The sequence below is a fragment of the Phyllostomus hastatus genome, unplaced genomic scaffold (assembly GCF_019186645.2).
Source record: "Phyllostomus hastatus isolate PE091 unplaced genomic scaffold, TTU_PhHast_1.1 phas_contig_1, whole genome shotgun sequence".
Lineage (NCBI taxonomy): Eukaryota > Metazoa > Chordata > Mammalia > Chiroptera > Phyllostomidae > Phyllostomus > Phyllostomus hastatus.
In genome coordinates, this window is record NW_025333498.1 from 10,595,574 (window position 1) to 10,620,041 (window position 24,468).

General features: G+C 36.2%; 1 protein-coding gene, 1 long non-coding RNA gene and 1 other non-coding gene across 6 annotated transcripts in view; 1 reads left to right on the forward strand and 2 right to left on the reverse strand.

The window, feature by feature from the left end:
- Positions 1-5,150, forward strand: part of LOC123808423 — a 37,271-nt gene extending 32,121 nt beyond the window's left edge. The window contains exon 3 of the long non-coding RNA XR_006783791.1: positions 5,010-5,150. This is a non-coding gene — a long non-coding RNA (uncharacterized LOC123808423). The remainder of the gene's footprint in view (positions 1-5,009) is intronic.
- Positions 5,006-5,169, reverse strand: LOC123814312. Its single transcript, XR_006784886.1, has one exon. It is a non-coding gene; the product is annotated as a U1 spliceosomal RNA (small nuclear RNA).
- A 658-nt stretch (positions 5,170-5,827) lies between these two features.
- The window catches only part of ITPRID2 (ITPR interacting domain containing 2), a 36,849-nt gene continuing 18,208 nt past the window's right edge, over positions 5,828-24,468 (reverse strand). For 2 of the 4 annotated variants that reach the window (XM_045846654.1, XM_045846589.1), the window contains exons 10-18: positions 22,017-22,105; positions 19,443-20,654; positions 17,357-17,431; positions 17,150-17,277; positions 16,600-16,750; positions 15,282-15,347; positions 14,143-14,601; positions 8,056-8,173; positions 5,828-6,979 (exon numbers count right to left, since the gene is read on the reverse strand). In XM_045846654.1, coding sequence (XP_045702610.1) covers positions 8,069-8,173; positions 14,143-14,601; positions 15,282-15,347; positions 16,600-16,750; positions 17,150-17,277; positions 17,357-17,431; positions 19,443-20,654; positions 22,017-22,105 — 2,285 coding nt within the window. In that variant the 3' untranslated portion in view covers positions 5,828-6,979; positions 8,056-8,068. The remainder of the gene's footprint in view (positions 6,980-8,055; positions 8,174-14,142; positions 14,602-15,281; positions 15,348-16,599; positions 16,751-17,149; positions 17,278-17,356; positions 17,432-19,442; positions 20,655-22,016; positions 22,106-24,468) is intronic. The other 2 variants (XM_045846730.1, XM_045846813.1) reach the window with 2 other exon arrangements.

Genomic DNA, 24,468 nt, shown 5'->3' on the forward strand with positions numbered 1-24,468 from the left:
CTAAAAATAATAGAAAAGGTAAACTTCTCACAAATATATCCAATATTGAACTTTTCTGAATTAAATAAAGCTCAGGCAGGACAAATCACATGATTTTGATAGTGGTTTAACATAAAGTCAGAATAACATCAACTGTATTTTCACTCATATTTAACTCCAATAATCAATATGGTATATCTTGTGGATACTTTAATTCACTGCTATATATCTTTGCTTTGTCTTCTATTATTATCAATACTACTATCTCTTGCAATAGCTAATATTTATTGAGTTTTTATCATATGCTATGCAGCATGCTAAATGTCCTTTCTACACCTTGTTAATTCCCCCGGTAAACCAGAGGTGGGTGCTATTGTTATTTTCAGGAGAGTGAGGCTAACACGAAAAAGTAGCAGAGCTACGCCTGGAACAGAGGCCTGTCTGCTTCTAGATTGGACCACTTATGTTTACATCTTCCACTCCCTTCAGTTATATATATTTTAGCAATATTTTCTTGTAAAAAGAAGTGAACATAGATGTCTTTGGTTTTTAGCAAACTCAGTAAAGACTCAAACGTATAAGTCAGATCACATAAGAACAAACTTGCTCTGTACAATCTAAGGTCTCAAACTTTAACAGTGTTCAGACTAGAATGACATTGAAAGGGACATATGTTGGCAAAATATGACATTTTTATCCAACTCTATCAGATAATATAATGCACAGATTTAAGGAAGAAAATAATATTCTTCAAGCAGAAATCTTTCCATAAGGAAATAATTTCTAGATCTTGTAGAAAGAGAGGTAAGAAAAAAAAGCAGCCAGGAAATGCTGAAATTGAGAACATACTATGGAAGAAATACATATTACTTTAACAATATCCATGGTTAGAATTTTTCCATCACAGAAATATTTCCTCATGAAAAGATTTAAATTCGGGCTATTACTGATTCCCCCACTGCTTTCTCCTCTTTCCCATTATGTTTGCTATTAATTGGAAAGTATGAAGTACTTTAAGGAAAGTTGCTTTGCTGCCAGCTTTGCTATAATGCAGCTAATCCATGAACCAAGGTGTATTGTAAATGGACAGTTATCTGTTTCACTGATGTTCCATATCAAGTTCCAGGGTGTTCTTTAAAAAGAAATCCAGGTTGGATTTCTTTAAAAATAAAAGGAATTTACCTATGGGTAGACACAAATCCAAAATCTTTGGGAAGATAAGCCTAGTTTAGAGAAATTGTGAGTGATACTTCAACTGTGTTTTATAGCCCACATAATTTCTGATCATGGATGAAGTTTTCTTCACTGCTATTGTACTTCCTTAAAAATAATTTGTTGAGAAATGAGAATTTTAATGCATGGGTGCAATTACTAATGTACACTCCACTGCAGGACATATCAGCCAAGTTACCCTGGTTCAGGCTACAGTGTTGTGATGCTATAGTCAGAACATGCCATTTACCTTTCTGCAGCCTCAAACACAGATACAACATTGGGCTTCCTTCCAATACCTGCAGTGTTTCCTGCCTGGGCTTACAATAGAGCCTAAGAGAAGAGTGTTTGCTTAGGCAGTAATTGAGACTTTACCTTATTTGTGATTAAAAAGTGATTACTATAGCTACAAAGTATGCTTTTATTGTTTTCTCTGAATTTTATGAACTTGAATGTTTTTTACACTAACTTTTCCTAATAAAGTCCTCCTTGAAACAAAACAAAACAAAAAATTCTATCGAAATGTATATCTAGATTTTAAAGAAGTAAAACATCTCACAAGATGCAGGCTGTTTCATTTATTTTCCTTTCCCATTATGGATATCACAGGCAGAATGGATCAAGCTAAGATTCTTCCAGTAAATTAATATCCACTCTAAAAAAGGTTTAGGATTATACCTGACAGAATTGTGATGTCATTTTTTATCTGCTTTTAGCTTCCCATAGAGCAATCGAAAGATAATGAAAACAACAATAAATTGCACTGAAATAAAAACTCTTTTGTGAATCATTAAAAAAAAAAAAGCACTTGGCCCAAACGCTAGCAGAATTAGCAAATAGTAAAATAAGGTCATGAAAATACTTTGTCATTAGCGTTTTGTACTCAAGAGCTGTTCATTAAATGTATGTTTAATGAATATAACTGTGAAGATGAAATCACTTGGGATTGATAGATAAAAACAGTCATGAAGATTCATAAATAACTCTTGGGGATCCCCTCAGTGTAAATGTATGACATTTGGGAGACAATATAGCTCAGCAGGTGATGGGAAAATATTTAAAAATATGTCTATCATCATTAATGCAATCCCACATGTCCTCACAGGCTGATGAGACTTGGTTAAACACATTCCACTTTTTTTTAAGATTTTATTTATTTATTTTTAGAGAGGGAAGGGAGGGAGATAGAGAGAGAGAGAGAAACATCAATGTGCAGTTGCTGGGGGTCATGGCCTGCAACCCAGCCATGTACCCTGGCTGGGAATCGAACTTGCGACGCTTTGGTTTGCAGCCTGCGCTCAATTCACTGAGCTACGCCAGCCAGGGCTATTACATTCCATTTTTTATTCAAAGGTTTATGTGAGTGATCTTATTTTACATGTCAATAGGTCAGTAATGATATAAATACTTTCTAACCAAACACAAATAAAAACATTCATAACTGAGATTTATCTGATGACCACTTGTGATTCAATCAAGAGCAATCTCTGCCCCAACACAAAATTGTGATAAATGTTTATGAATTGACTCATCAGATAATCTCCTTCGAAATACTTCAAGGGAAATTTTTTTCCACTTTGGGACTGGATAAATAATAAAGGAATTGTTCGTGATGTACTGAAACAAAACATGAATCATCTGTGAATGGATTTACCAAACAATTAACCCAAGAACACAAATAAGGAATTGCAATGTGTTTAACACAGGTGTAGCTATTTTTAATCGCTAATCCCTTCCCCAAGGGAAGGGTAAGCAATTCCAAATATCAGTGACCGAAACAAATTCCACATTACAGCTGATCCCTTTCAGCAGCAACTCCAGACCTAGTTCTTTCCTTTTTTGGTCTCATTCTTGTTCTTGACTGGTTGACTCAGAGTGTCTTTGCATTTTCTCAGTGTCCAGTCAACACAGTATTAAGGCTTATTACCTGCTACCATTAACAACACAGCTCTTTGCTCACGCTCTTACTGCTGCCACACAGGCCTCTCTTGACCACCACACCTTTCCATAAGGACTGAGGTAGTTCCCTTATGGTTTCCTTCCATGCACTGTGCTTACAATTGTTCTGTATTTTGAACTTTGGGCTGTAATGAAAAGTTTTCTCTAAGATGATATCTCCTTAGAAATAAAATGTCCGCTTTCTGCTTAAGACATTTCTCCTTCAAAGTACCTGACAGACAGGAAAACCTGCTCTTCTAAAGTCTTGCTACCAAAGAAAGGCAATCTAACTCCCAAATGAATAGATTCTTCAAAGTTCTAAACAATGTATTTTATTTACCTTCCCTTAGAACATGTTATTATTCAATCTCTTTATATATCTATCTTCTAAAGCAAGGGTGTCAAACTCATTTTCACCAGGGGCCATATCAGCCTTGAGGTTGCCATCAAAGGGCCGAGTGTAATTTTAGGACTGTATAAATGTAACTACTCTTTAACTAGGGGCAAGGAGCTCGGTGCTGCCGCTGTGTAGAAGCAAGGTGCCGGGCAGGATAAAACAAGGTGGAGGGCCTTGTTTGCCACTTGTGTTGTAAGGGTATCCAGTAAAATTTAGTGAGTGAAGTGAGCAGGTAAGCTAGTTAATATTTGTACACAAAAGATTTAGTCTCCTTTGGGGTACCAAAAAACATATCAGGGAAATGGACCCTAATATCTGGTTGCTAAGTTTATCTTTGAGTACATTTCCAATTTACTGCTCAGCACACTGACACTGTGTATGCAAGCTATCACTCAATATGACTATCAGAGGCATGATCAGCTGTGATCGTGAGAATAAGAACAAGGCAAACAAGGGCCCGACTTAATTGTAATAAATAGAAATTTAAAAACTGTATAGGAGAGGAACTATTAATTAGATACGACAATTTAACTTTATACATTTAGAATACAGCCAGAGTAAGTGCTAATTAAGTGCTTTCAATATTCTCATAAATGACGTCAGCAGTCATATATAAAGTACAAAATTTAGATCCTTAGCTTTCCTTACAAGATAGAATATTTCCTCTTCCCACTTCCTAGAACTGATATAGATCCTTTGTTTCCCGTACTGAAAAAAGGAAAAAAAAAAGAGAGAACCTATGCTTCTTCAGTTTTCATGCTTCTCTTCCATCAGCATCACTTCTGTTTGGTCAGGTGAGGGGCACAGGCAGTACATATCCTCAGGAATTCCCCAAACATACTTTTTTATTACATTATTTTACATGAATTATTTTCCTTTTAAAAAGTTGAAGTATGTCATAAACCTAAAACTGCTCTAAAATAGTCTAAAAAAATAGCTGAAGATGGCCAGCTGAGCAAATAGTCTTAACTGATGTAATGCATATTTTAACTGTTACTGAAATTCAACAGAATATTCTTAGAGGAATAATACATCAAGTCTGAGAAGCCACCCATTATTGACAATGGTTTATTATCCTTCAGTGACTCCCAACTTCTAAATCACCATTGCGAGGTACTTTTTCTTCTGTGCCTTCTTCATTTAGCCTCTCAGCACAATATGCACAAACTATAGACAACTTAGGTTCTTAAAAATATTCCTTTCACCATGATCACACAGTAATTCAAACTGAGTTTATGCATTCTGGACAATCTTTACTAATGTTATAGACCACTTGAGCCCCATCCTTTCCATTTCCCATTCTTTAAGACTTTAGTCAAACCACATACCTTTAGATTTCCCTGACCACTCAAGGATAGGCTCTCAAATTCTTTTTATTCTTCTTCATTCTATTCATGCAGTGCTTCCAAACTTACCCAGAAATAAAAATATGCCCTGTCTTTCTACTTAGTTCATAGGCCCTCTCATTCTTTTTTTCCCCCAGGAAGAACATGAATGCAGTCCCCTACCAGCACAAATTATGCAGTCAAGTTTCCCATATTTGGGGAAATTGTGGGGGTCAGCACATCTGGAATGCAATGGATAAGCTTCACCCTGGGAAAACCATCTCTGTGATCACGGTATCTCCCCTGCCAGGTAAATATCTCATTCATTTCCACACAGCAGCTACCATGGTGACTTCAATATAGGTCTTTAAAGGCTGAAGTGCACAAGGTTTCAAATGGGGAGAGGAAAGATGAAACTCTAATACGTTAAGTTCATTTTATTTATGTACTATTAAGTGAGTTGCTCATTGGCTCAGCCTTTTATTGCAACTGTTGTATCTCTAATTTTGATTAGCAAATTCTGGGTATCTTGTACTGTCAGAAATGAACTAAAGCAGCTACAAAACTGAGTAAAAAACATTGATGCCTACACTACTATTAACACAGGGTGTTTGGTTTATCCATATCATTACTGTTATTAGAATCAACTAATTAAATTGCTGAATAATTTGACCAAAGAATAAGGTAACAGTTTTTATGCCTTTTTAAATATAGTTTAACAGTATATTTTAAAGCAAAGTTTTATTTGGCCTCAGATGGCAATCATTAAGACCACAGAACTAGATGAGACCAAGAAGCATTAGGATACTCTCTCTCCAGGGTGGTCTGGTCTAAACTGCACTTTAGCTTCTCCAGGAGAAGAGACTATCAACCTATTAGGTTATATGCTGTAATTCTTTTGGACCTTATTTGTTACTCATCAATCTAATCAAATTTCATTTTGCTGTAAGTTCCAAAAAAGAAATCACTAAAAACATTTTATGCAAAATAAATACTTTATTGTTTTAATTTTTTTAGAAATCAGCCTTTGTGTGATAATTCAAACATTTATAAACCTTTTAGATAGTTTTTCAAAGAATATGTTAACACTTCAACCACTTTTGATTAAAGTTTCACACAAAGAGTAGAAGTCAAAAATTATAAATGCTAAAGGAATAATTCTAATTAACATTTGGTTGTTACTTTACACTTTTATTTAACACATATATAACCAAATAAGAAACCATCTTCCATAAAAACAAACAGTTCTCAATGGTTGAAAATGAACTAAAACCATCTATTATAAGGAGAACAAATCTAAATTACTTCTATTTTGGAAATAAAAAGCTTATTTCCAAAGCTTATACCCATTCAAGTCACAGGCCCCATTATTTTGGCAATTCTCTACTATTTTGTCTAAAAGACAGAAGAAGAAACATCTCCTTATAATAAAAAAGTCTGGACAATACAAAAAGTATATAGTGTTTAATGTGAGGCACATTTCCAAAAGAAAAATACTACATAAGCTATCACAAAATTACATTTGTCTGGGGTGAAGTAACAATGCTTACAGTGTAAGAACGTTAAGTAGTTGTAGGAAACCTCATATGAGAATTTTATCCTACTGCTATTAGTAACTTCCTTAAGAACTAATAGTAAATTTTCACAACAGAACAATTTTTCTTCTTGGAAGTGACATTAATTAACAGCAGTAGAGAAAAAATCATTATTTGTTTCAAGCTCTCAAAAAATGAATCAGTTATTGCACAGTAAATACCTCATAGAGGTCAGTGTTTAAGAAAACTAGTCTGCAGAAATATGTTATTTATACGTTGGTTAAGTTTGGACATTTTCAAGTTTTAAAATTAATTCTACATAGGGAATTGATTGGAAAATATTGACATAAAAATAAATATTAGGCTTTTCAAATGGCTACAGTTTTGATAGTTTAGAAAAGAAATAAAGTAAGCAAAGTGCCTAAGTTTCTATGTATGTTTTTTAAAAAGATATACATATAAGAAATAACATTGTATGCTGAATACAGCAGCCCAGCTCAGCAGCAAGTATCTTCTGAAGCAGAAATAACACCTCCACCAGTGTATATCATTGATAACTCCAACATTACAGAGCTAATATGGTCCATGCTAACCTTAAAAAAGAAAAAGTAAGCATTAAACATCTTTCAAATATTATTATTAAAAAGATCTTTAAATGTGAAATGAAAATATTCTCTAAATATATATATTTATAAATAGTATATATATATACTTTAGAAATTTGAACATATATATAAATATAACCAACATTTATATATATATAAACAAGATCCTATTGTGATCTCTATACATCTTCTTGAGAGTTCATTCTTTTATCTCTGGCTTTGAAAAAATTCATTATTTTATGAAATAGTTTATAAAAATATTTTTCCTACTTTCTACAATGGAAATTACATATTATGTTTTTCAAATTATATGTTGCTTCTCATATTCTATTGAATGAATATTTTTAGTTTCATTAAAGGCATTATTCTACAGAAATGTATTACTGACTTTGGCATTCACCAAGTATTACTATTAATACATATTTTATAAAATGTAGCTAGAGCTATAAGATAAAATTGAATTAATTTTAATAAATAAAACAGAAAACAATTCTACATATACTATGACATGACTAGATAGGGATCTATGGGATATCTGTCTTTAAAAGACAAAACTTGAGAAAGACACTAAGAATTTGTGATTAATTCTCAAAATCTTGGCCCATAAATTACACATCTGAATACTATTATAACCAACGCAACCAAAATAAGACTCAAGTTTGAAGGTCCTGATTTCCTCAATTCTAGCATTTATTTGTTACAATGAAAATCCAGTAAAATGACATAATACAGGGTAGGGCAAAAGAAGGTTTATAGATGTGAGTATGGGAAACACAGTTTATTCTTGAATTATTGTTTATTAATTATTGTATTATTTTCCATACAAACAACTGTAAACCAACTTCTGCCCCCTAACCTCCCATGAAGGTTAGTATTATGAGATTTGACTTGCTTACATTTCAGAAGGGGTTGTATGAGGTTTTCATACTCTAGAATAATATATTAGATACATTCTTAAAATCAAAATTTCGTTAGAGAAAGAGACCTGTGTAGTAAGAAAACAAAGCATTAAAAGCTAAGTACTATTTTACATTTATCTAAACAAAGACATTCAGTAAATTTACCTATTAATTCCATTTAATGACTATCTTGCTTAGAGTTAGATGCTTTACTTGAAGACACTGCTGCCAAAAGTCCACTTACAATTTCCCGTCTGATTTCCCCAACAATAGACTCTTTAATCTAGAATGGAAAAAGAGAAAAATAAGAACTTAGCAATATGACTGTAATCCATTTTTTGTTTAAAAAAAAAACACGTAAATAGCACTTAACTTCTTCAATCACCTACAACACCAAGAAAACTACCACCATCATGGGCACCCTCATGCAGGACAGAGAGGGAGCGGGGAATCACACCCACTATCTGCAAGCCCAGATCCAACTTCTAGCTCTGGTCTACCGCAACTCAGACAGCTACATTACAAAACATCGCACTGAAGTTGAGGACATTAGAAAATTTATTTTATAGATTAAAAACTTCTATTAAGCCCTGGCTGGCGTAGCTCAGTGGATTGAGCTCAGGCTGCAAACCAAAGCATCGCAGGTTTGATTACCAGTCAGGGCACATGCCTGGGTTGCAGGCCATGGCCCCCAGCAACCGCACATTGATGTTTTTCTCTCTCTCTCTTTCTCCCTCCCTTCCCTCTCTAAAAATAAATAAATAAAATCTATAAAAAAACTTTAAGCTTAAAAAAAAAAAAACTTCTATTAAGCAGTTGCTTCATGGCACAAAATTACCTGGAAGAAGTGATTAAGTGTTAGGTTCACTTTTATCTTTTTATTAATGTCCACCATAATGTCCACCATGGTAATCAGGAGGACAATCAAGTGTTCTCATTGTTAAGAAAACCCATTAGTGGTAAAATAATATATAGGTATACCATTTCTTTATACCAAGCAAAAGTGTAGTATCTAAAGAAGTTACTGTTCTAACAACACACATGTATTAAGTAGAAAGAAATGATTATTTATTACAAATTATTTTAAAACATGAAAACCATTCTTTAAATGACTATAAACTCTAAAGAAATAAATTTTCCTTTGGTTGTCTGGTACATTTGTCACCTTTCTGAAACATTGTTGGAAAAAGCAAATAGACCTAAAGGCAAATGACAACCCCATTGAGATTTTCTTCTCCAGATGCCCAAACACTGAACATGCTTATGGTGCCCTCTCTTACAATATAGCATCACATCCAAATAGCTCTTTGTTAAGACTTTAAATGTGTATTTCCTGAAATAAACTGATAATGCCTTCCTAAATTAGCACTTGAGAGACTCTCAACCAGCTTTTAAAAATTCTACATTTCCACAGTTTCCTGTCAGCCTGATCTATTTCCTAAAATGTTTCTAAGTACATCCTGAACACATTTCAATTGAAGTCTTTCCAAAAATGGCTCTGTATTAATCTGTCATGGAAAATTGGTACATAATACATAGATTTATACATTAAGTATACAAATAAATAAATGCTCCTTAGCTACTAACCATCTGCATTTTAATATATTCAAATAAATATAAGCTCTTCATTTTACCTTCTACCAATATTTTAAAACTTTAAACATCATCAAAAGTTTTTGACATTCATAGCAATTTGGATCATTTCTTAAACTTTATTGTTTATGCTATTACAGTTGTCCCAATTTTTTTCATTTTGCTCCTTTCCACCCAGCCCCCACTCCCTCAGGCAATCCCTACACCACTGTCCATGTCCATGGGTCAAGCACACAGATTTATTTTCTAAACAAATATCTATTAGATACAATATAACGAAAACCAGAATCTCTTAGCCAAAATACACAAACACAAACACAACGTGTGTTGAATCAGAACCACTGCAAATCCATATTTACAAGAGACAATTAGTAGCATACTTTCTCCCGTTCTGCTATTCAATGCAATATGGCAATTTTATTAAATCTCTTCATTCTTCAACATTCAGAAAATAAACTTGTCAAAAAGTATTAATTATAAACCAAAAATGTGTGCCAACATATCTGGACAGTATAGACATTTACTGGAGTAAAGCAAGAAAGTCTCTGCCATTAAAGATGTTATAATCTAAATGGGCACAAAGTGAATATTGTTTCATAAAATATTAAGAGGAAAAATAATTTATTAATGGCATGAGAACAGAACAAATTTTGAAAAATGAGAGCCCGCTTTGGGCTAGGAGAAAATAAAAATTCTCAGAAAATGGCAGGCTTTTCCATAGCAGGTCATGAAAAAGGAGAGAAGATTTTAGAGGACAGTGAGAACAGAAACGTGCAGCAGGAGCACCCTGGATGAGAGAGTGCAAGCAAAAAGGAGTCTGGCTGACAAGATAGTTGCTGCTAGGGAGTGGAAAGAAATTAGAATGGAAAGGGTAAGGTCAAATGCAAAGTGTTTACTGTGAGTTACTTCAGGAGAGGACTGGTTGTCATTTATCTGTGTATCCTGGCATTAAGTGCTCAACTAATGTCTGAATGAATCAATGATGGAGCAAGAGAGACAGGAAGAGAGCACAAGAATCAGAAACATATCACACATAAGAAACAGAAAGTAGAAAAACATAAGACTCCAGACTAGCACTGAAAACAGTAAATGCCTTTAACAATTTTTTGAAGGAATTAATGTGTAGACAAATAAATTAATTCTAAAGTTCCCTGTGCTACAGAGAGGTTGGAAGGTTTAGGAGTGAGAAAACTCTACTGGGATGGATGGTAAAGTTGCCTTCATGAGCACAAGTTCCAAAGTGATACAGGCTGAAGACAGGGAACTAGAGATGAAGTGAGGAATGCTCACTGGCAATATAAACAGATTGATTGCAACTCTGAAGTGTGAAGCAGCAGAGACATTTAACAAGCATCCACTGAGTGTCAACTTCGGGGAAGCCATTATAGCAAGTGATCACTAACTGAAGTTATAACAAGAACACAGTCAAACCGGTATTTACCAAAACACATGTTTAAAGCATGTCAGAGGAACTGTAATGGAGATAGTAAACGGCATGAATCAAGCCTAGGAACTTCAGTAAACAAAGAACAACTCTCTAAACACAAAGCAATCTATGTTTACACTTTGATCATTTAATACTGTTGAATCTGCTACTATGGGCATATATCTGTTCATTCTATTAAGTAATCTTTTCATTTATTTACTTCAAAAAAAAAAAAAAACCAAGTAACTAAACAGGTCCAGGCCACTGATTACCTATGTCACAGACCACGTGGGCAAATGCGAGGAGTGTATTTTCCCCACTACAACATACACACTATGCTCAGAAAAGGGGTATCTTTAACCTGACAAAAGCTTACTGAATGAGTGTATTAAACATTTGTCTGAAACAACTTTCATTCAATACTATTCTTCAAAAGAATTACACTGTATTAATACATTATAAATGAAAGCATTCTTTTTAAAAACTTTATATATGGTAAAATTATGGAAACAAAGACCTGACAGACATCATTGTTTTCATGCACCCATGAGTGCAATAAGAAAACTTCCCAGAAAGTGTCTGCCAAACATGCTTAATCCCCACCTGCAAAACTGCTCAACCCAAGCTCACCGCTTCCCTCCTGAATAGCAGCTTTGTTAACAGGGTTAGGGGCCCAGCATTTACTGGGAAGACAGAACAGAATCTAATTTAATTTTTTTCATGGCTAAAGCAATAAGCTTAAGAAAATTGGAATTCAGTACCAAGTGGATTTGGGTAAAAACATTATGGACTTGAAATAAATGAATTAAAAAATAATCTGAATTTTAAATATTCTGTAAACAAAATTTAAACAGAATACCACTGCAACCAAGCTAAGATATTAACAATTTTTTAAGTATAAATGGCACTAGACTAATTGGTCAATTAATATATGCTTTTAAAGTGCTTCAGAATAGTTTATTTTATTAAGTACACCAATTTCCTCTTTCACCTTGTTTGATCTATATATTTTGTTTGGTAAGTCATTCTTTTTTTGTAGACAGTGAAAGGGTAAATGTTAAGCCCAGCTTCCTCCAACTTAAGCCAAATTTGAATTAGGGAGTTTCTAATTAACAGGTTTAGCAACAGATTCTGAAAAGTTTCTGAAACATCTGTCTTGCATGTCACTTTAAATGTCTTTAAATTACAAAATCTTCCCTATTTAATGGGAGGTTCTTTTAGATGCTCAGGTTATTCTCTAGGACCAGGAGGACAACCAACTTCATATATGCTATGTTCTGAGTCTTTGAATCAGTGCTTCATCTGGAAATGACCCATTCCACGGAAATCACTTACAGCACACATCAGGCCATCCATTAATGACTTTAAAACTGAGGACTCCAGTTTGCATTAAGGGAGAATTTGTGATAAATGGGTAACATATAATTAAGTTTTTCAAGAAAAACTTTCAAACCAAAGCAAACTAAAGGGAACAAAAATATCCCATTTCTAAGGGGAAAACAAGTACTTTAAAACTTACTTCCCCGGTTAACAAATAATAGCATGTAGAAAAACAATTACTTAATTTTACTCAAAAATTGATCTTTGACAAGAAACATAGAAATAAAAATCGATAACCAGTCATTCCTAACTGAGCAAGGTGCACATACAGAGCTGGATAAACATTAGCTGGCCATAACCAACTTACAAAAATAATTACATCTGTGGGACAAATAGCTTTATAGAAATAAGACCTTTTAAACTGTAAGTTGGTATCTCATGTCAGGAAAAAAAAATCACATACATCCAGTCTCTTCTCCTATAATGCTTATTTTGAAAATGTGAATTTCTCTCAAACTTGACTGAAATATTAAGAAATGACTTGGTCCCCGCTTTTAACTATATGAGGTCTATCCAGAAGGTATTCAGCCATGTAATATGCAAAAGACATTTACTGAAAAAGATCCAGGATACATGGTACTTAGAAACATGATACATAGGACAATGATGCCTCAGTCCCCTTAAAAGTAGGCACCTTGTAACCTCACACAGTTCTCCCAATTGCCATCAGCTACCCTTTCATATATTCCTGAATCTCACTGATGGTCTAATATCTCTTCCCTCTGAAAGGTGATTCTAGTTTTGGGAAAAGTCAGAAGTAGCAGGGCACCAAATCTGGGCTGTAGGGGAGTTGAGTCACCTGAGTGATTTGGTGTTTTGCCAAAAAACTCTGCACAAGACATGATGCATGAGCAGGCGTATTGTCGTGATAAAGTGGCCAATCACCAGTTGCCCATAGCTGTGGGCTTCTGAATCATCCAAATAGTTTCTGCAAAGTAATGTTCAACCTTGACGCAAAATTTGATGCAGATTCGTTGCTCTACTTACTCAGTCATTTTGAATGTGAATGGCCACACAGTACATGTGCTCACTCAACAGTGTCTACCACCCCCACTGACTAGTGCAATGAAGTCGTCATTATTCACTCATGCACATTCCAGTCCACTCTCCTTGGCTGCCAGGCTACATCTATGTTGTGCAAACCATTCTCATTATATTAACAATGGCTAGACTTTTTCCAGACAGACCTCATATATACTATTTGTTCTTACTACCTGATCTTAGTGCCAAAAACAAATACTTTGCTAATTTTCTTAAATTTTGATCTTTTACTACTCACCTTCCTAATTTTTTGTAGTCCTTTGGTTACCTAGAACTACGGTTAAATGTTTCAGGTTTGCACAGTGCTATCTATCCTCCAGGGTAAACCTTTTCATTCTGCATTTCTATCATTGAGCAATTCATATGATTTCCATATTTGTCCACCCATGAAATCAAACAGATCAAATTATTGACACATTTTAAAGTGACAACACCCTTTTCTCATGCCAATTGACATTATAAGATCCTGGAAGATATTTAAATTGTAACCCCTCATTAATATAAATATGGAAACAGAGATCTAAACAGTTTTCATGTGTTTATATATTTCAAAATCTACAAACCCCCTCTTCACCAAAGTGAGTAATACAGAAGTGAAATTTCACTGTACTATGAAATTTACAGAAATGTTATTACAAATATTTTTTAAAATCTTAATAGACATAAGCAGGAACAAAGAGAAGGCTAATTTAAAAGCTCTCTTAAAATTATTGAATACAATGACTCAAAGGAATATCTTATAAATAATGTTTAAATAAAACCTCCTCCAACACATATCACAAAATAAATCATTAAGCATGGATTTTACTTACCTCACGTATGACTTGTTGCAACTCATCTTGCTCCACATTTTTATGCATTTCTTCAGCAGCTGGAGTTAAAGGGGTTTTTGCATACCCTTCTTCCACTTCAGGTTTAGGTCCTACAGCCTCTGAGGCTTCTTCAGCTGCTCCAACTTCCTCAGAACTTTCCATTTCTGGAGGCGTCTGCACAGAGCCTGCTCTGGAAGGAGCAGTTGGTGTCAGGGCCACTGATGCTCGGAATACTTTCTTGCGTGGTACCCTGTGGGCCTTGTGTTTGTGTGCTGAGTCACTAGAAGGTATCCCAGTTCTTCTATTAGCATGAGCGGGGCTAGAACACACAGAAGAGGACTCTGATGTTGCTTGGGAGAAAACAGATTCTGAGCTTTCTCCAGGAGGAATTTCAAATCCCATTTCTCCAAGGCCCAGTTCAGACTTCAGGTATGACTGTTCCCGCATCAGTTCAGTGACCTGGAGATCACAAAAATTGTAATTTTCTCTCTTGAAATTAAGATGGATAGTTAAAAAAAAAAAAAAATCCTAGCTGTATTGCTAAAAGGCACTTCCTTGTAAAGACATGATTCTAATTCATTCAGCTAGTAACTACTCAATTTCATTTGCAATAGCAAAGAAATTTTAAATTCATAGTGAGATCAAGCCATAAAATGTGTAACTAGAATATCTAGTTGGATGAAATTTTACTTGTTATCACATGGGTGTCCAAATTAGTTATAAGAGAGTGGTGAAAAACAAAATAGCCACTTAAAATGCTTTTGTCCCCAAACAAATTTGCTTAACTTATAATAAAAACCAGACTTTTGTTCAAAAAGTAGTCATCTTATAGATCCAAGTACCTAAAGCACCCAGAACCAGACTTAAAAGGACATTTTCCCAGAAGTAAAACTTAAATACTTTTTATGATGCAGTATCTCCTTTAGGCCATAAGATAAGTCAATTATGCACTTTACTGGCTTTCTAATGGTCTAACGTGGCAAGGGACTTGCAGAAGTGCCAAACTCACTTCCAATCAATTTAAATAATGCATCAAATTCTGTATTAAAAAAAAATGTTTCATCTACACTAGGAAAGCTGTGTGTTTATAAAATGTCTCATTCCCGTCCCCAGTGATTTAAAAGGATAGAGAGGCTTACTGGCTCCATTACATTCAATGGAGGAGAGTACGACAAGTTATCAGCGCTTCTACTGCCGCACATTCCCTGAAAAAGAAAGAATGTGTCTATGAATATTCATTTTTCAAACCAAAGCTGTTTTATAATAAAATAAATTAGCTAATTATGATCCCGAAGCATTCCTTTATGTCACAAAGGCCACTCTCAACTGTCATGGGACCCAATAAGATATGCTGTTGTGACTGAAGGTGCATGGCACCTGCTGTCACTGACACACACTTCTCAGAATGACGAGCCAAAACCTTCGTGGAAAAAGACAGTCGTTAACAATACAGGACATTCGTATTCTCTGCTATCCATACCTATGTGCACACACACACTCAGTTCTATTCTACTGAGTCTACTCCATATGTGCACATATGTGTGTGTGTGTGTGACCACCCATTTACTTATAACAAAATCAAGTATGTTGTTCAGGTAACAGGAAAATTCACTGTCAACACTTCAAAACAGTACATTTTACAACTGCAGAAATATTGGCAAAAATAAGAATACAAGTACTGAAGTTCACATTTTATCGAAAGGCACATGGGAAGTATAAAAAAGTAGTACTTTTGCCCTGGCTGGCGTAGCTCAGTGGATTGAGAGCGGGCTGGGAACCAAAGTGTCCCAGGTTCGATTCCCAGCCAGAGTACATTCCTGGGTTGCAGGCCATAACCCCCAGCAACCACACATTGATGTTTCTCTCTCTCTCTCTCTTTCTCTCTCTCCCCCACCCCTCCCTTCCCTCTCTAAAAATAAATAAATAAAATCTTTAAAAAAAAAAGTAGTACTTTTATAAGTATAAACAGTGTTTCTTTTTATGCTCTTGATGGTACACATTTTCTGCCTTTACAAAGATCCCATTTGATTCCTTAAAAAGCATAATGAAGAGAATCCCAAATAAAGGAAAGCTTTAAGGAAACATTTATTCAAAGCAAGGAAAAGAAGTGAAAATATATACTTGTGTTCTTTGTAATTACATACAGTAATTAAAATCTAAATGTGATACAGTAATCCACTATCATCTTCCTTTAAAACCCTTAAACTTTTGCATTGCTTCTTATTCTCTATTACTAAAAATTATGATTAAAAGTTTTCAATATACTTCTAAATACACTAAATATTTAAGACCATAACAACATGTACATTCAACTGATTTGGGGGAAAGGCTCCTTAAACATTCTGTGTGCCTCTAATGCCATTAAAATAAGTTTCTAAGTTAAGGCATTTGTTTTAAATCCTATGGATCACTGTAAAACCCTCACTGACAATGACAGCGCCCAGGGCACCCACTTACCGCCAGCGCTGCGGGGCGGAAGGAAAAAGGACTGTGCCTGGTGCGCAGCTGTTCCTCCAGGCCCAGCAACCGCTCCTCCAGCTGCACTTCCAGATCTTCAAGTTCTATCCGGACTGAATTCCGTAAACTTTGGAGCTGGTCAACTTCATACCTATTGGCACGGTGACAGACACAGAGTTAGAATCAAGTGGTCGGGGTTCTGGCACGACCCTCTCAGCAGTCACCAGAAAGTGGTAGAATACAAGTTCTCCAAATGGGCACAACAGCAACTGCAGTGGGTGTGACCACCAGGACAACTGGTGTTCCTCCCTCTACCCTTTCTCACAAATATCCCAAACACTAAAAACAACTGACAGCCATTGTCTTCCTTAACACACTGAAGGCAGGGAAGTTTACGTAGCAAACCACTATTCCTAATTTTATTTACACCAGTTTACAAAACAGGTAAAGGGTGCCCAGCAGTAGAAATAAAACCTAGCTATAAAAAAAGTTGACAATGCTTTCTAGAATAAAAAATACTGAGTCACAATGAGACAAAATGAACTTTTACCTTTCCTCCTCAGTCATATGATGATAAACCATGGTTTGCTGACGCAGCATTGCCAATTCTAAATCCATCATTTGCGTTCTAAACAAATTCAGGCTTCGCCTCATTACCTGGAGCTCCTGAAAAGTATTCTAAAACACAATACAACAAAATTACACTGAGGAATCATTCAAATCATTCTGTGACACAATGGCTTAAGTGAGAACTTACTTCATAAAGAGGTAGAACGGATGACTTCTGAGCACTATACGGAGCAGCAGCAAGCTCAGGTCCTCTCATAGAGTACTTCAAAAAAGTAAAAGCATGGTTACAAATCCAAGCTACAGCGACTACTTCCAAATTACTTAAAAGTGTTAAAAAGATGGAAACTGAGGTCTTCATCTTTCTCTTTGAGGTAAAAATAATGATAAAAAACATAAGAAAACTTTGTAGTTAAGCAAGAGCTAAATAAATTAGTCCTTCTTGTTACCTACTACTCCTATCTGTTCCAGATATAAGTCAGTCTATTTGCAACAAGGCTGAAGCAAAGAAACATACATAATTCATCTATGTCTTCTAGGACTTGCCTCTTGCCTTGAGAAAGTAGAAAAATAAAACTCAAAATCATTCTGAAATAACAGAACTGCTGACTTGGGCAGCAATGAATCATCGCACTCATTCCCGGTCACTTGAGCATCTATGGCATCACTGTTTTACTCAATGAAGAAAAAAGATGAAAGGCATGCCCAGCCTTCAAGTGTTCTCACAGTGTGAGAAAAAAATAAAAGGGAAGTTAAAAAATTATTACAATATTGGGGTGAAGGAGAGTGCTATGATGAAAACAAACAAAAATCCAGGTTAGGGGAGTATGTATTCCCAGAGGTGCTGATGCCTGAGCTAAGCCCTAACTGTAAACAGGACTTGGTCAGGCAAAGAAGGGCAGGGCATTCCCGGTTAAAAAAAAAAAAAAAAAAAAGCACCAGGTGTAAAAACAGACACCTAGGCAAGCACAACTATTTAGAGGCCTGCACACAGTCCAATCACGGCTGGAGCACAAGCACAAGCAGTAAGTCTGGAAAGACAGGCAGAGCCTAGGTCATGGAGACCACCTGTCTATTGAGAGGAGGCATGGAAATTAATTAGCTGAGTCACTGGTGGGACGTCCAAGAGGACAAGACCACACCTAGAGCAGAACAACAAGCTGGCCTAGAAAGAAAGGCACAGGTAGACCCTGGGAATCCCCAGCTTCACACAATTACAGTTGAAAGGTTAAATGTCTCACTCAAAGATAAAACTAAATTTTGTAAAGAGGAAGAAAAACACCCACATTCTGGTTAGACTGAAAATCAGGAGATAACTGTCATGAGGAAAAATCTATATTTAAAAAAAGCTATATTTTACTACATAACTCAAAGAGTTGTAACTTTAATTTTTACTTTCAAAGTGGCTTCCTGTCTATTGTCATCATGATAAGACATCTATTATACACATTCAAGGCTTCCTTACTCTTAGCTGAACTCTCTGATCATTGCATTACACTGCCATTTTCTTCATTTCCTTAACTGTCTAAACATAAGTAGTTAGAAAGAGAGTTAGAAAAGAAACGTAAAATATGAAAGGGAACCTAAGAACAATTTACTCATTTTCAAAGCTTTTTAGGGGGAATTTTTTCCAGCCCACTAACAGTGGAGAGGAATGACTTTAAAAGTGACAAGATACATGGACTATTTTTATTCAAATTCACATTTTACCTGATTTTTTTTTTTTTCCTTTTCTGGAGTAGTTTCAGCCTTTGAACCCAGTGGAAGCAGACTAATTTTGTGCCAGGAGACAGCATCAGGAGTCAGTAGGTGAAGAGGAAAGCTTAGTCAGAGAGCTACGAGCAGAACCTGAGCTCCGCGACACTGAAGCCAAGGGGAAGAACGCTTAGAAAGGAAGAGGTGCTGCACACTGTCGAACGGCAGAGAAAAGGAGAGAAAGTACTTGAGAGGGAAGACTTTTTAATAATAGGGACAACTTGACCGAGGCAAAGAGAATGGAGCAGAGGTTAAAGGGAGGATACCTAAAGGAAAAGTCTCTTCTCTACAAGGGAGATTATAAACAGAGAGATTAACCTCATTCAGCATTAGTTACAGTCTTTCCTGAGACAGGAGGGAGGAGTACAGGAGGAGGGCAGACACAGATGACTTCAGGCATGGAAGAAAATGAACCTGAGGAAGTTCATATCTAATGGGCCTTAGGTTCTCAGGAAATGAAGAGGTGCTCAGATTGATTAAAAAAAAAAGGAACATTAAGAAAAATACGCTTTGTCTCATACCTGTGATAGATTCTGCAGTGAATTTCTAATATCATGCAATACTCTTCGTAACTGCATTTCGATGGTAGAAGGGGGGTTCACAGAACCTGCTCGGGAAGGGTAGGAAGCTTGTCTATGTGAGTAAGAACACCCGAAAGGGGAGGTGAAGGCACAGCAGGTGGCGCCGGATATGTTGGGGACACTCCGAGTGCTCAGAGTTCTCATGTGCTCACACAGGGGCCGCTCCTGCCACTCCGAGTGCACAGAGTAAAGGGAGCAGGTGGACTGAGATATAGGTGCCGGAACATACAATGAACAAGGAGGAGTCCTTCGATGATGACACTCCTCCAACTGGTTCGCCTCCCTCTGAGGGGCTTCTTCTTTGCTGGCAGAGGACGGAGAGATGAAAATAGTGGATTTAACTGAAGACTGACCATCAGGCTCAATCACTTCTTTTTCTAATGTCTGTTCCTCTTCAGGTGTGTACTTGTAGGTGAAGGAAGGTGGACTGCATCTGGTCTCTTTTCCTGGGGACAATCGAACATTGACAGAGGACACAACCCTTACTGGGCTCAATAAGGTGGCTGGTAAAGACTGAGACCTTCTTAGAGGATAGCCAGCTTTTGCAAGTAAGTATCTCTTTTTTAACAGGTCTTTAGATTTTATCAAGCTACGCCCAACTCTTTGATTAGACAGACCACAGATCTTCATTTGAGCTCTTTGCAAAGCTGTATTAACTCTGTCCACAGAAGAGGGAGGCCCAGTGACACTTTCAGAGCCCTTTTCACTGCATTTAGCTTCAACAGAAGCCAATGATTTAAGAATGTGGTGTGTGGTATACTGGACAAATTCACAGTCAACGCTTTTATCCATGTCACTTTCAGCACTTGCTTCCCTCAGCAGTTCCTCTGGCTGTGCTGGAGATGAATCCTCTTTCATTTCAGAAACTTTGGTAACCTGATCGCCCGCACTACAGGTGGACTGCTTATTTCCTGCATTCTCCACAGTCTCACACTGGGGGATATCCTGGCTATCTGACCTTCTCTCCTCAGCAACTGTTGCTGCCACCTCTCTTCCCTTCTGGAGAGGAATGAGAGACTCCTCCTCTGATTCGTTAAAGTAAGGCTGGTCGTGTACTGTTGGTGTGGCAAGGTTTTCCCCAAATGAAGTGACTGTCGTCTCACTGTCACAACTGTCAGCACTACTCCCCATGGCTTGCAAGGAATCATGAACCTATGGAAGAAAAACAGGTGGAAGGATGAGAAATTCAAATAAGTATCATCGACAAAATGCCAGGGAGATACACCATTTCTACACCCTTAGGGTCTCCCACCTCTGTTGTGAGCCTGGTGCTGGCCAAGACTTGCTTCACTGCCCTGGTCAGCGACCTCTTCACTGTCTCACTGCACATATTCTAGACCTTTACTATTCTCCTTAAATTCCCTTGTCAACATCTATCTCATTTTCTTCCCACACGTGACGCTGACTCAGAAAAAATAGACAAAAATTGCTAACTTTCTTCCCCAACACCTACCAATTTCCCCATCACTTCCCATCATTCCCTCCTCTACATTCTGAAAAGGAAACTGTCTCCTTTTTCAGAACTAATCCCTCCAACCATGTCCTTCTGATCACGTCCTTCCAGGACTCGGGTATCTCCCCAAGTTTCATCCCAGATTTTTCTGCATCCAACTCACTTCTCTTAGGGTTCCTTCCCTAAATCACTGCTATATGAACACAAAAAGACCTGTCACCCTTAAGCTATCACTCTTCCTTGAAAAAACAGTTAGCATTCCTATCTTCTCTTCCTTGCCATCTGGTACTGTCCAATCGTGCTCCTGCCTCATTAATCCATCAGAACCATTCGTTCAACTACTTGATTTCCAAACCACCACATCCTCGCCTTTGCACTCCAATGGTCATAATTTTCCTTTGAAAGGTTTCTCCTCCATCTCCCAGTGTTTCTGCCCAGTGAATTATTCTTTCTGAGTCTCCTTAGACATTTCTTATATGTCTACCTTAATGCTGTTTCTAAGGACTCTTTGGGGGGATCTTTTTCTCTTATCCAATTTTCTTTAAAATCTGCATAGAGTTGTTTTGAACACTTTTCATACACATTCTGTGTACTGCACACACAGATTATAGTCTCCCTGAGAATAAAGATTTGTTTAACTTCTAGGTTATCTAACATATTCTCAGAGAAAAGCCATATAATAATTAGTAAGCTATGGATTCATACTTAATGTTAGTTATTATTCACAACTATTGAAAAACACTATAAACAGAATGAAGGTTAAAAAATATGAAAAATAACAGATTAGGTTAATGATTGAAACAACCTGCTTACTGGTGGTCCAAAAATAAAGGAAGTTTTTATTTTTGCTGTTTTTAAAAATATCAAGTCAGAGAGCAAGAATTAGTGAAATCTAAAATTTGTAACTTAGATTAAGTCTGAATCCCAGAAAAAATATTTATTCTTATTTTCATTTGAAAAATAAAGATATCACAGAATCAGTCTTGAAATACATGTGTACTAAAAAAACTGCCTAAATATGAAGCCATTAGTCACAGTGCCTCTACAACAGAGCTTTTTACCTGAAGATGGTTAAGGGAGAGACAGTCTGTGGGGTCTTCAGCAAAACCACTGCTGTCCGAATGCTGACTCGCGGAACGTAGCAGATGCTCTGCCAAGGAAACAGTTACATGATGCCGTTAAATATGACTCTAATGAGAACAACATAACAGACATAGCATACAAAACACTGATTCTGTCTCAGAAAAATATGCATCACTTATGCAAAATTATAGGTTCAAAGCACAGGAGTTAAGTCAAATTCAAACAAAAACTGAATTGGACCTATCAGAGATTCTCCATGTTCAGTTGCTAACTAAGCTCTAACTATACTGTATTTTGGTCAGTTCAATTAATGTCTTATCCTTGGAGGACAACTGCTGGAAATAAAAAATGGCCCTAATAAAATAAAAGTCCCAAAATAAATCATTTCCATTATGTAAATGTGTTAGAGAGAAATATGTAAATATGGAATAGGTGAAATTAGAACTTTAAATGTAGTATATAGAAACTTCTATTACCTTGCTAATAAAAAAATAAAAATATAATTAAGACTAATAAGTTAAATAATTTGTGTGCAAGGGTACCGAAATGTTGCTAATGTTTCAAATGATACAAACATTTTTAAATTACGAGACAATTTTTTCATAACAACTGCATAAAACTCAAACAGGTTCAACCATTATATAATATTGTTAATCTTATAAAAACCCTGAATAGTTTTTGGTCCCAAAACTCTAATTCCCAGTTAGCATAACCTAAAAACAAAATTGTTAAGTTTGTATAAAGGCCAACCGAGCACTGCATGCATAATCACACACCCATCCACACTCCCAGTACCACAGGGGAGAGGCTTTACACCCATTACATTGACTAAGGGAGATGCTTCATGGGGTAGTCAAGTTCTGCAGCACTTCCTAAGCAACAGGCTACATAGAGTGTGTTACCAAATCCACATTCATTTAAGAGTTGAACGATAGAAATAACAAACTCTACAATAGGTTTGAATAAAATCCAAAATCAATCAAAGTTTGCCTGACTTTGAAAAACATCAAACCAAAGCTTCAATTTCAACCTAGGGCATCGTGGAATGGAGTAATTTTTTTCTCATTAATAATTTAGAATAATTCTGTAATATTATTTGAAAGTTAAGACTGCTTAATAAAAGTATAAGAAATTGATCCATATCTGTGATAAATCTAGGCAGACTGGAGTAATTGTGAAACTGAACTGGAATAACCAGTTAGTTACCAGAGGTACTAATTATGCATTATATTAACTAAGAAAAGGAGTAACATCTTATGTTACAGCAAATCACCTTAATTATGTATATGTCTTTTTTTTTTTAACTACACTGTGAGCATTCTGTAGACAGGGGCCTTCTTTATTCTTCTCTGTATCCCAGTATCTAGCACAAGCTAATAATAAAAAATGCTTGTTGAATGAATCAGTGATAACTATTCTCCTTAAAGAAACAACAGCATTATGCAATCACTTAAAGGATTTAGCAGTGAAACTTCCTATCTGGTCAGGCAAAAGGCAAGCTGCCAGAGAGTCCAGGGAAGCCTGAGTGACCAGCTGTGCTCAGGTCCTCTCTGCTAAGACCCGTTTGATCTGCAGTGGAGCAGTGCGTGCTGAGTTCCCCTCTCTGTGGTCAGCCCTGAGTTCACACAGGTTCAGTCAGAGTGCACACTGCCCAGACTTCAAAGCAGGTGTCGAGCAGTGGAAAGAACACAGGGGCCTGGGTTCAAGTTCCTGCTTTATTTCTGTAAGCAATCACTTCTCTCCTCTGCAAAGCAGCATAATAATTCTCCTCTCTGTCTCACAGGCTCACTTTAGAAACTAGGCACAGTACAGGTAAAACTATTCTGTGAGCTGTAAATCACAATCTAGGTTCTCTAGTTAGACACTTATTTCAGTTTCACAAAAAGCACTGTTCTTCACAGAAAAAGGTGGAACTAAAAAGAAACAGACCTCTGTCCTGGCTGAAGAGAGAAGACATTTCTCACTAAAAACAGGGAAGTTAGAGCAAACCAATTAAACTTAGAACAAAACAAAATCTGGAAATTTTACTTTACCAGAAACATAAAGAAACACAACAGAACACCTGTATACTCTGATAAAGAAAACACTGTTTCTCCTCTGTAATCAGGACAAGGTTGCACTGCTCTCCAAACATCCGCCAAGATGGTGGCTGTGCCATGAGTTGAGCCACTCAACTGTTCTGGGCCTCAGTGTGGAGGATTTCAGGTTAAAATCAGTCTAATTTCAAAAGTCCTACCAGTACAGTGTAAAATATTTTTACACCTACACTTTACGTATTTTTACTAAAGTTGTAAAATAAATACATTGCCAATTATTCTAATTCTGCAATTATGATTAATCTAAGATACATATTTGCATTATCAAAATTTGATGGCTACCTTCAAAAATGATTAAAACACTACATTGTTCTCTTTCCCTCTCTCATAAAAC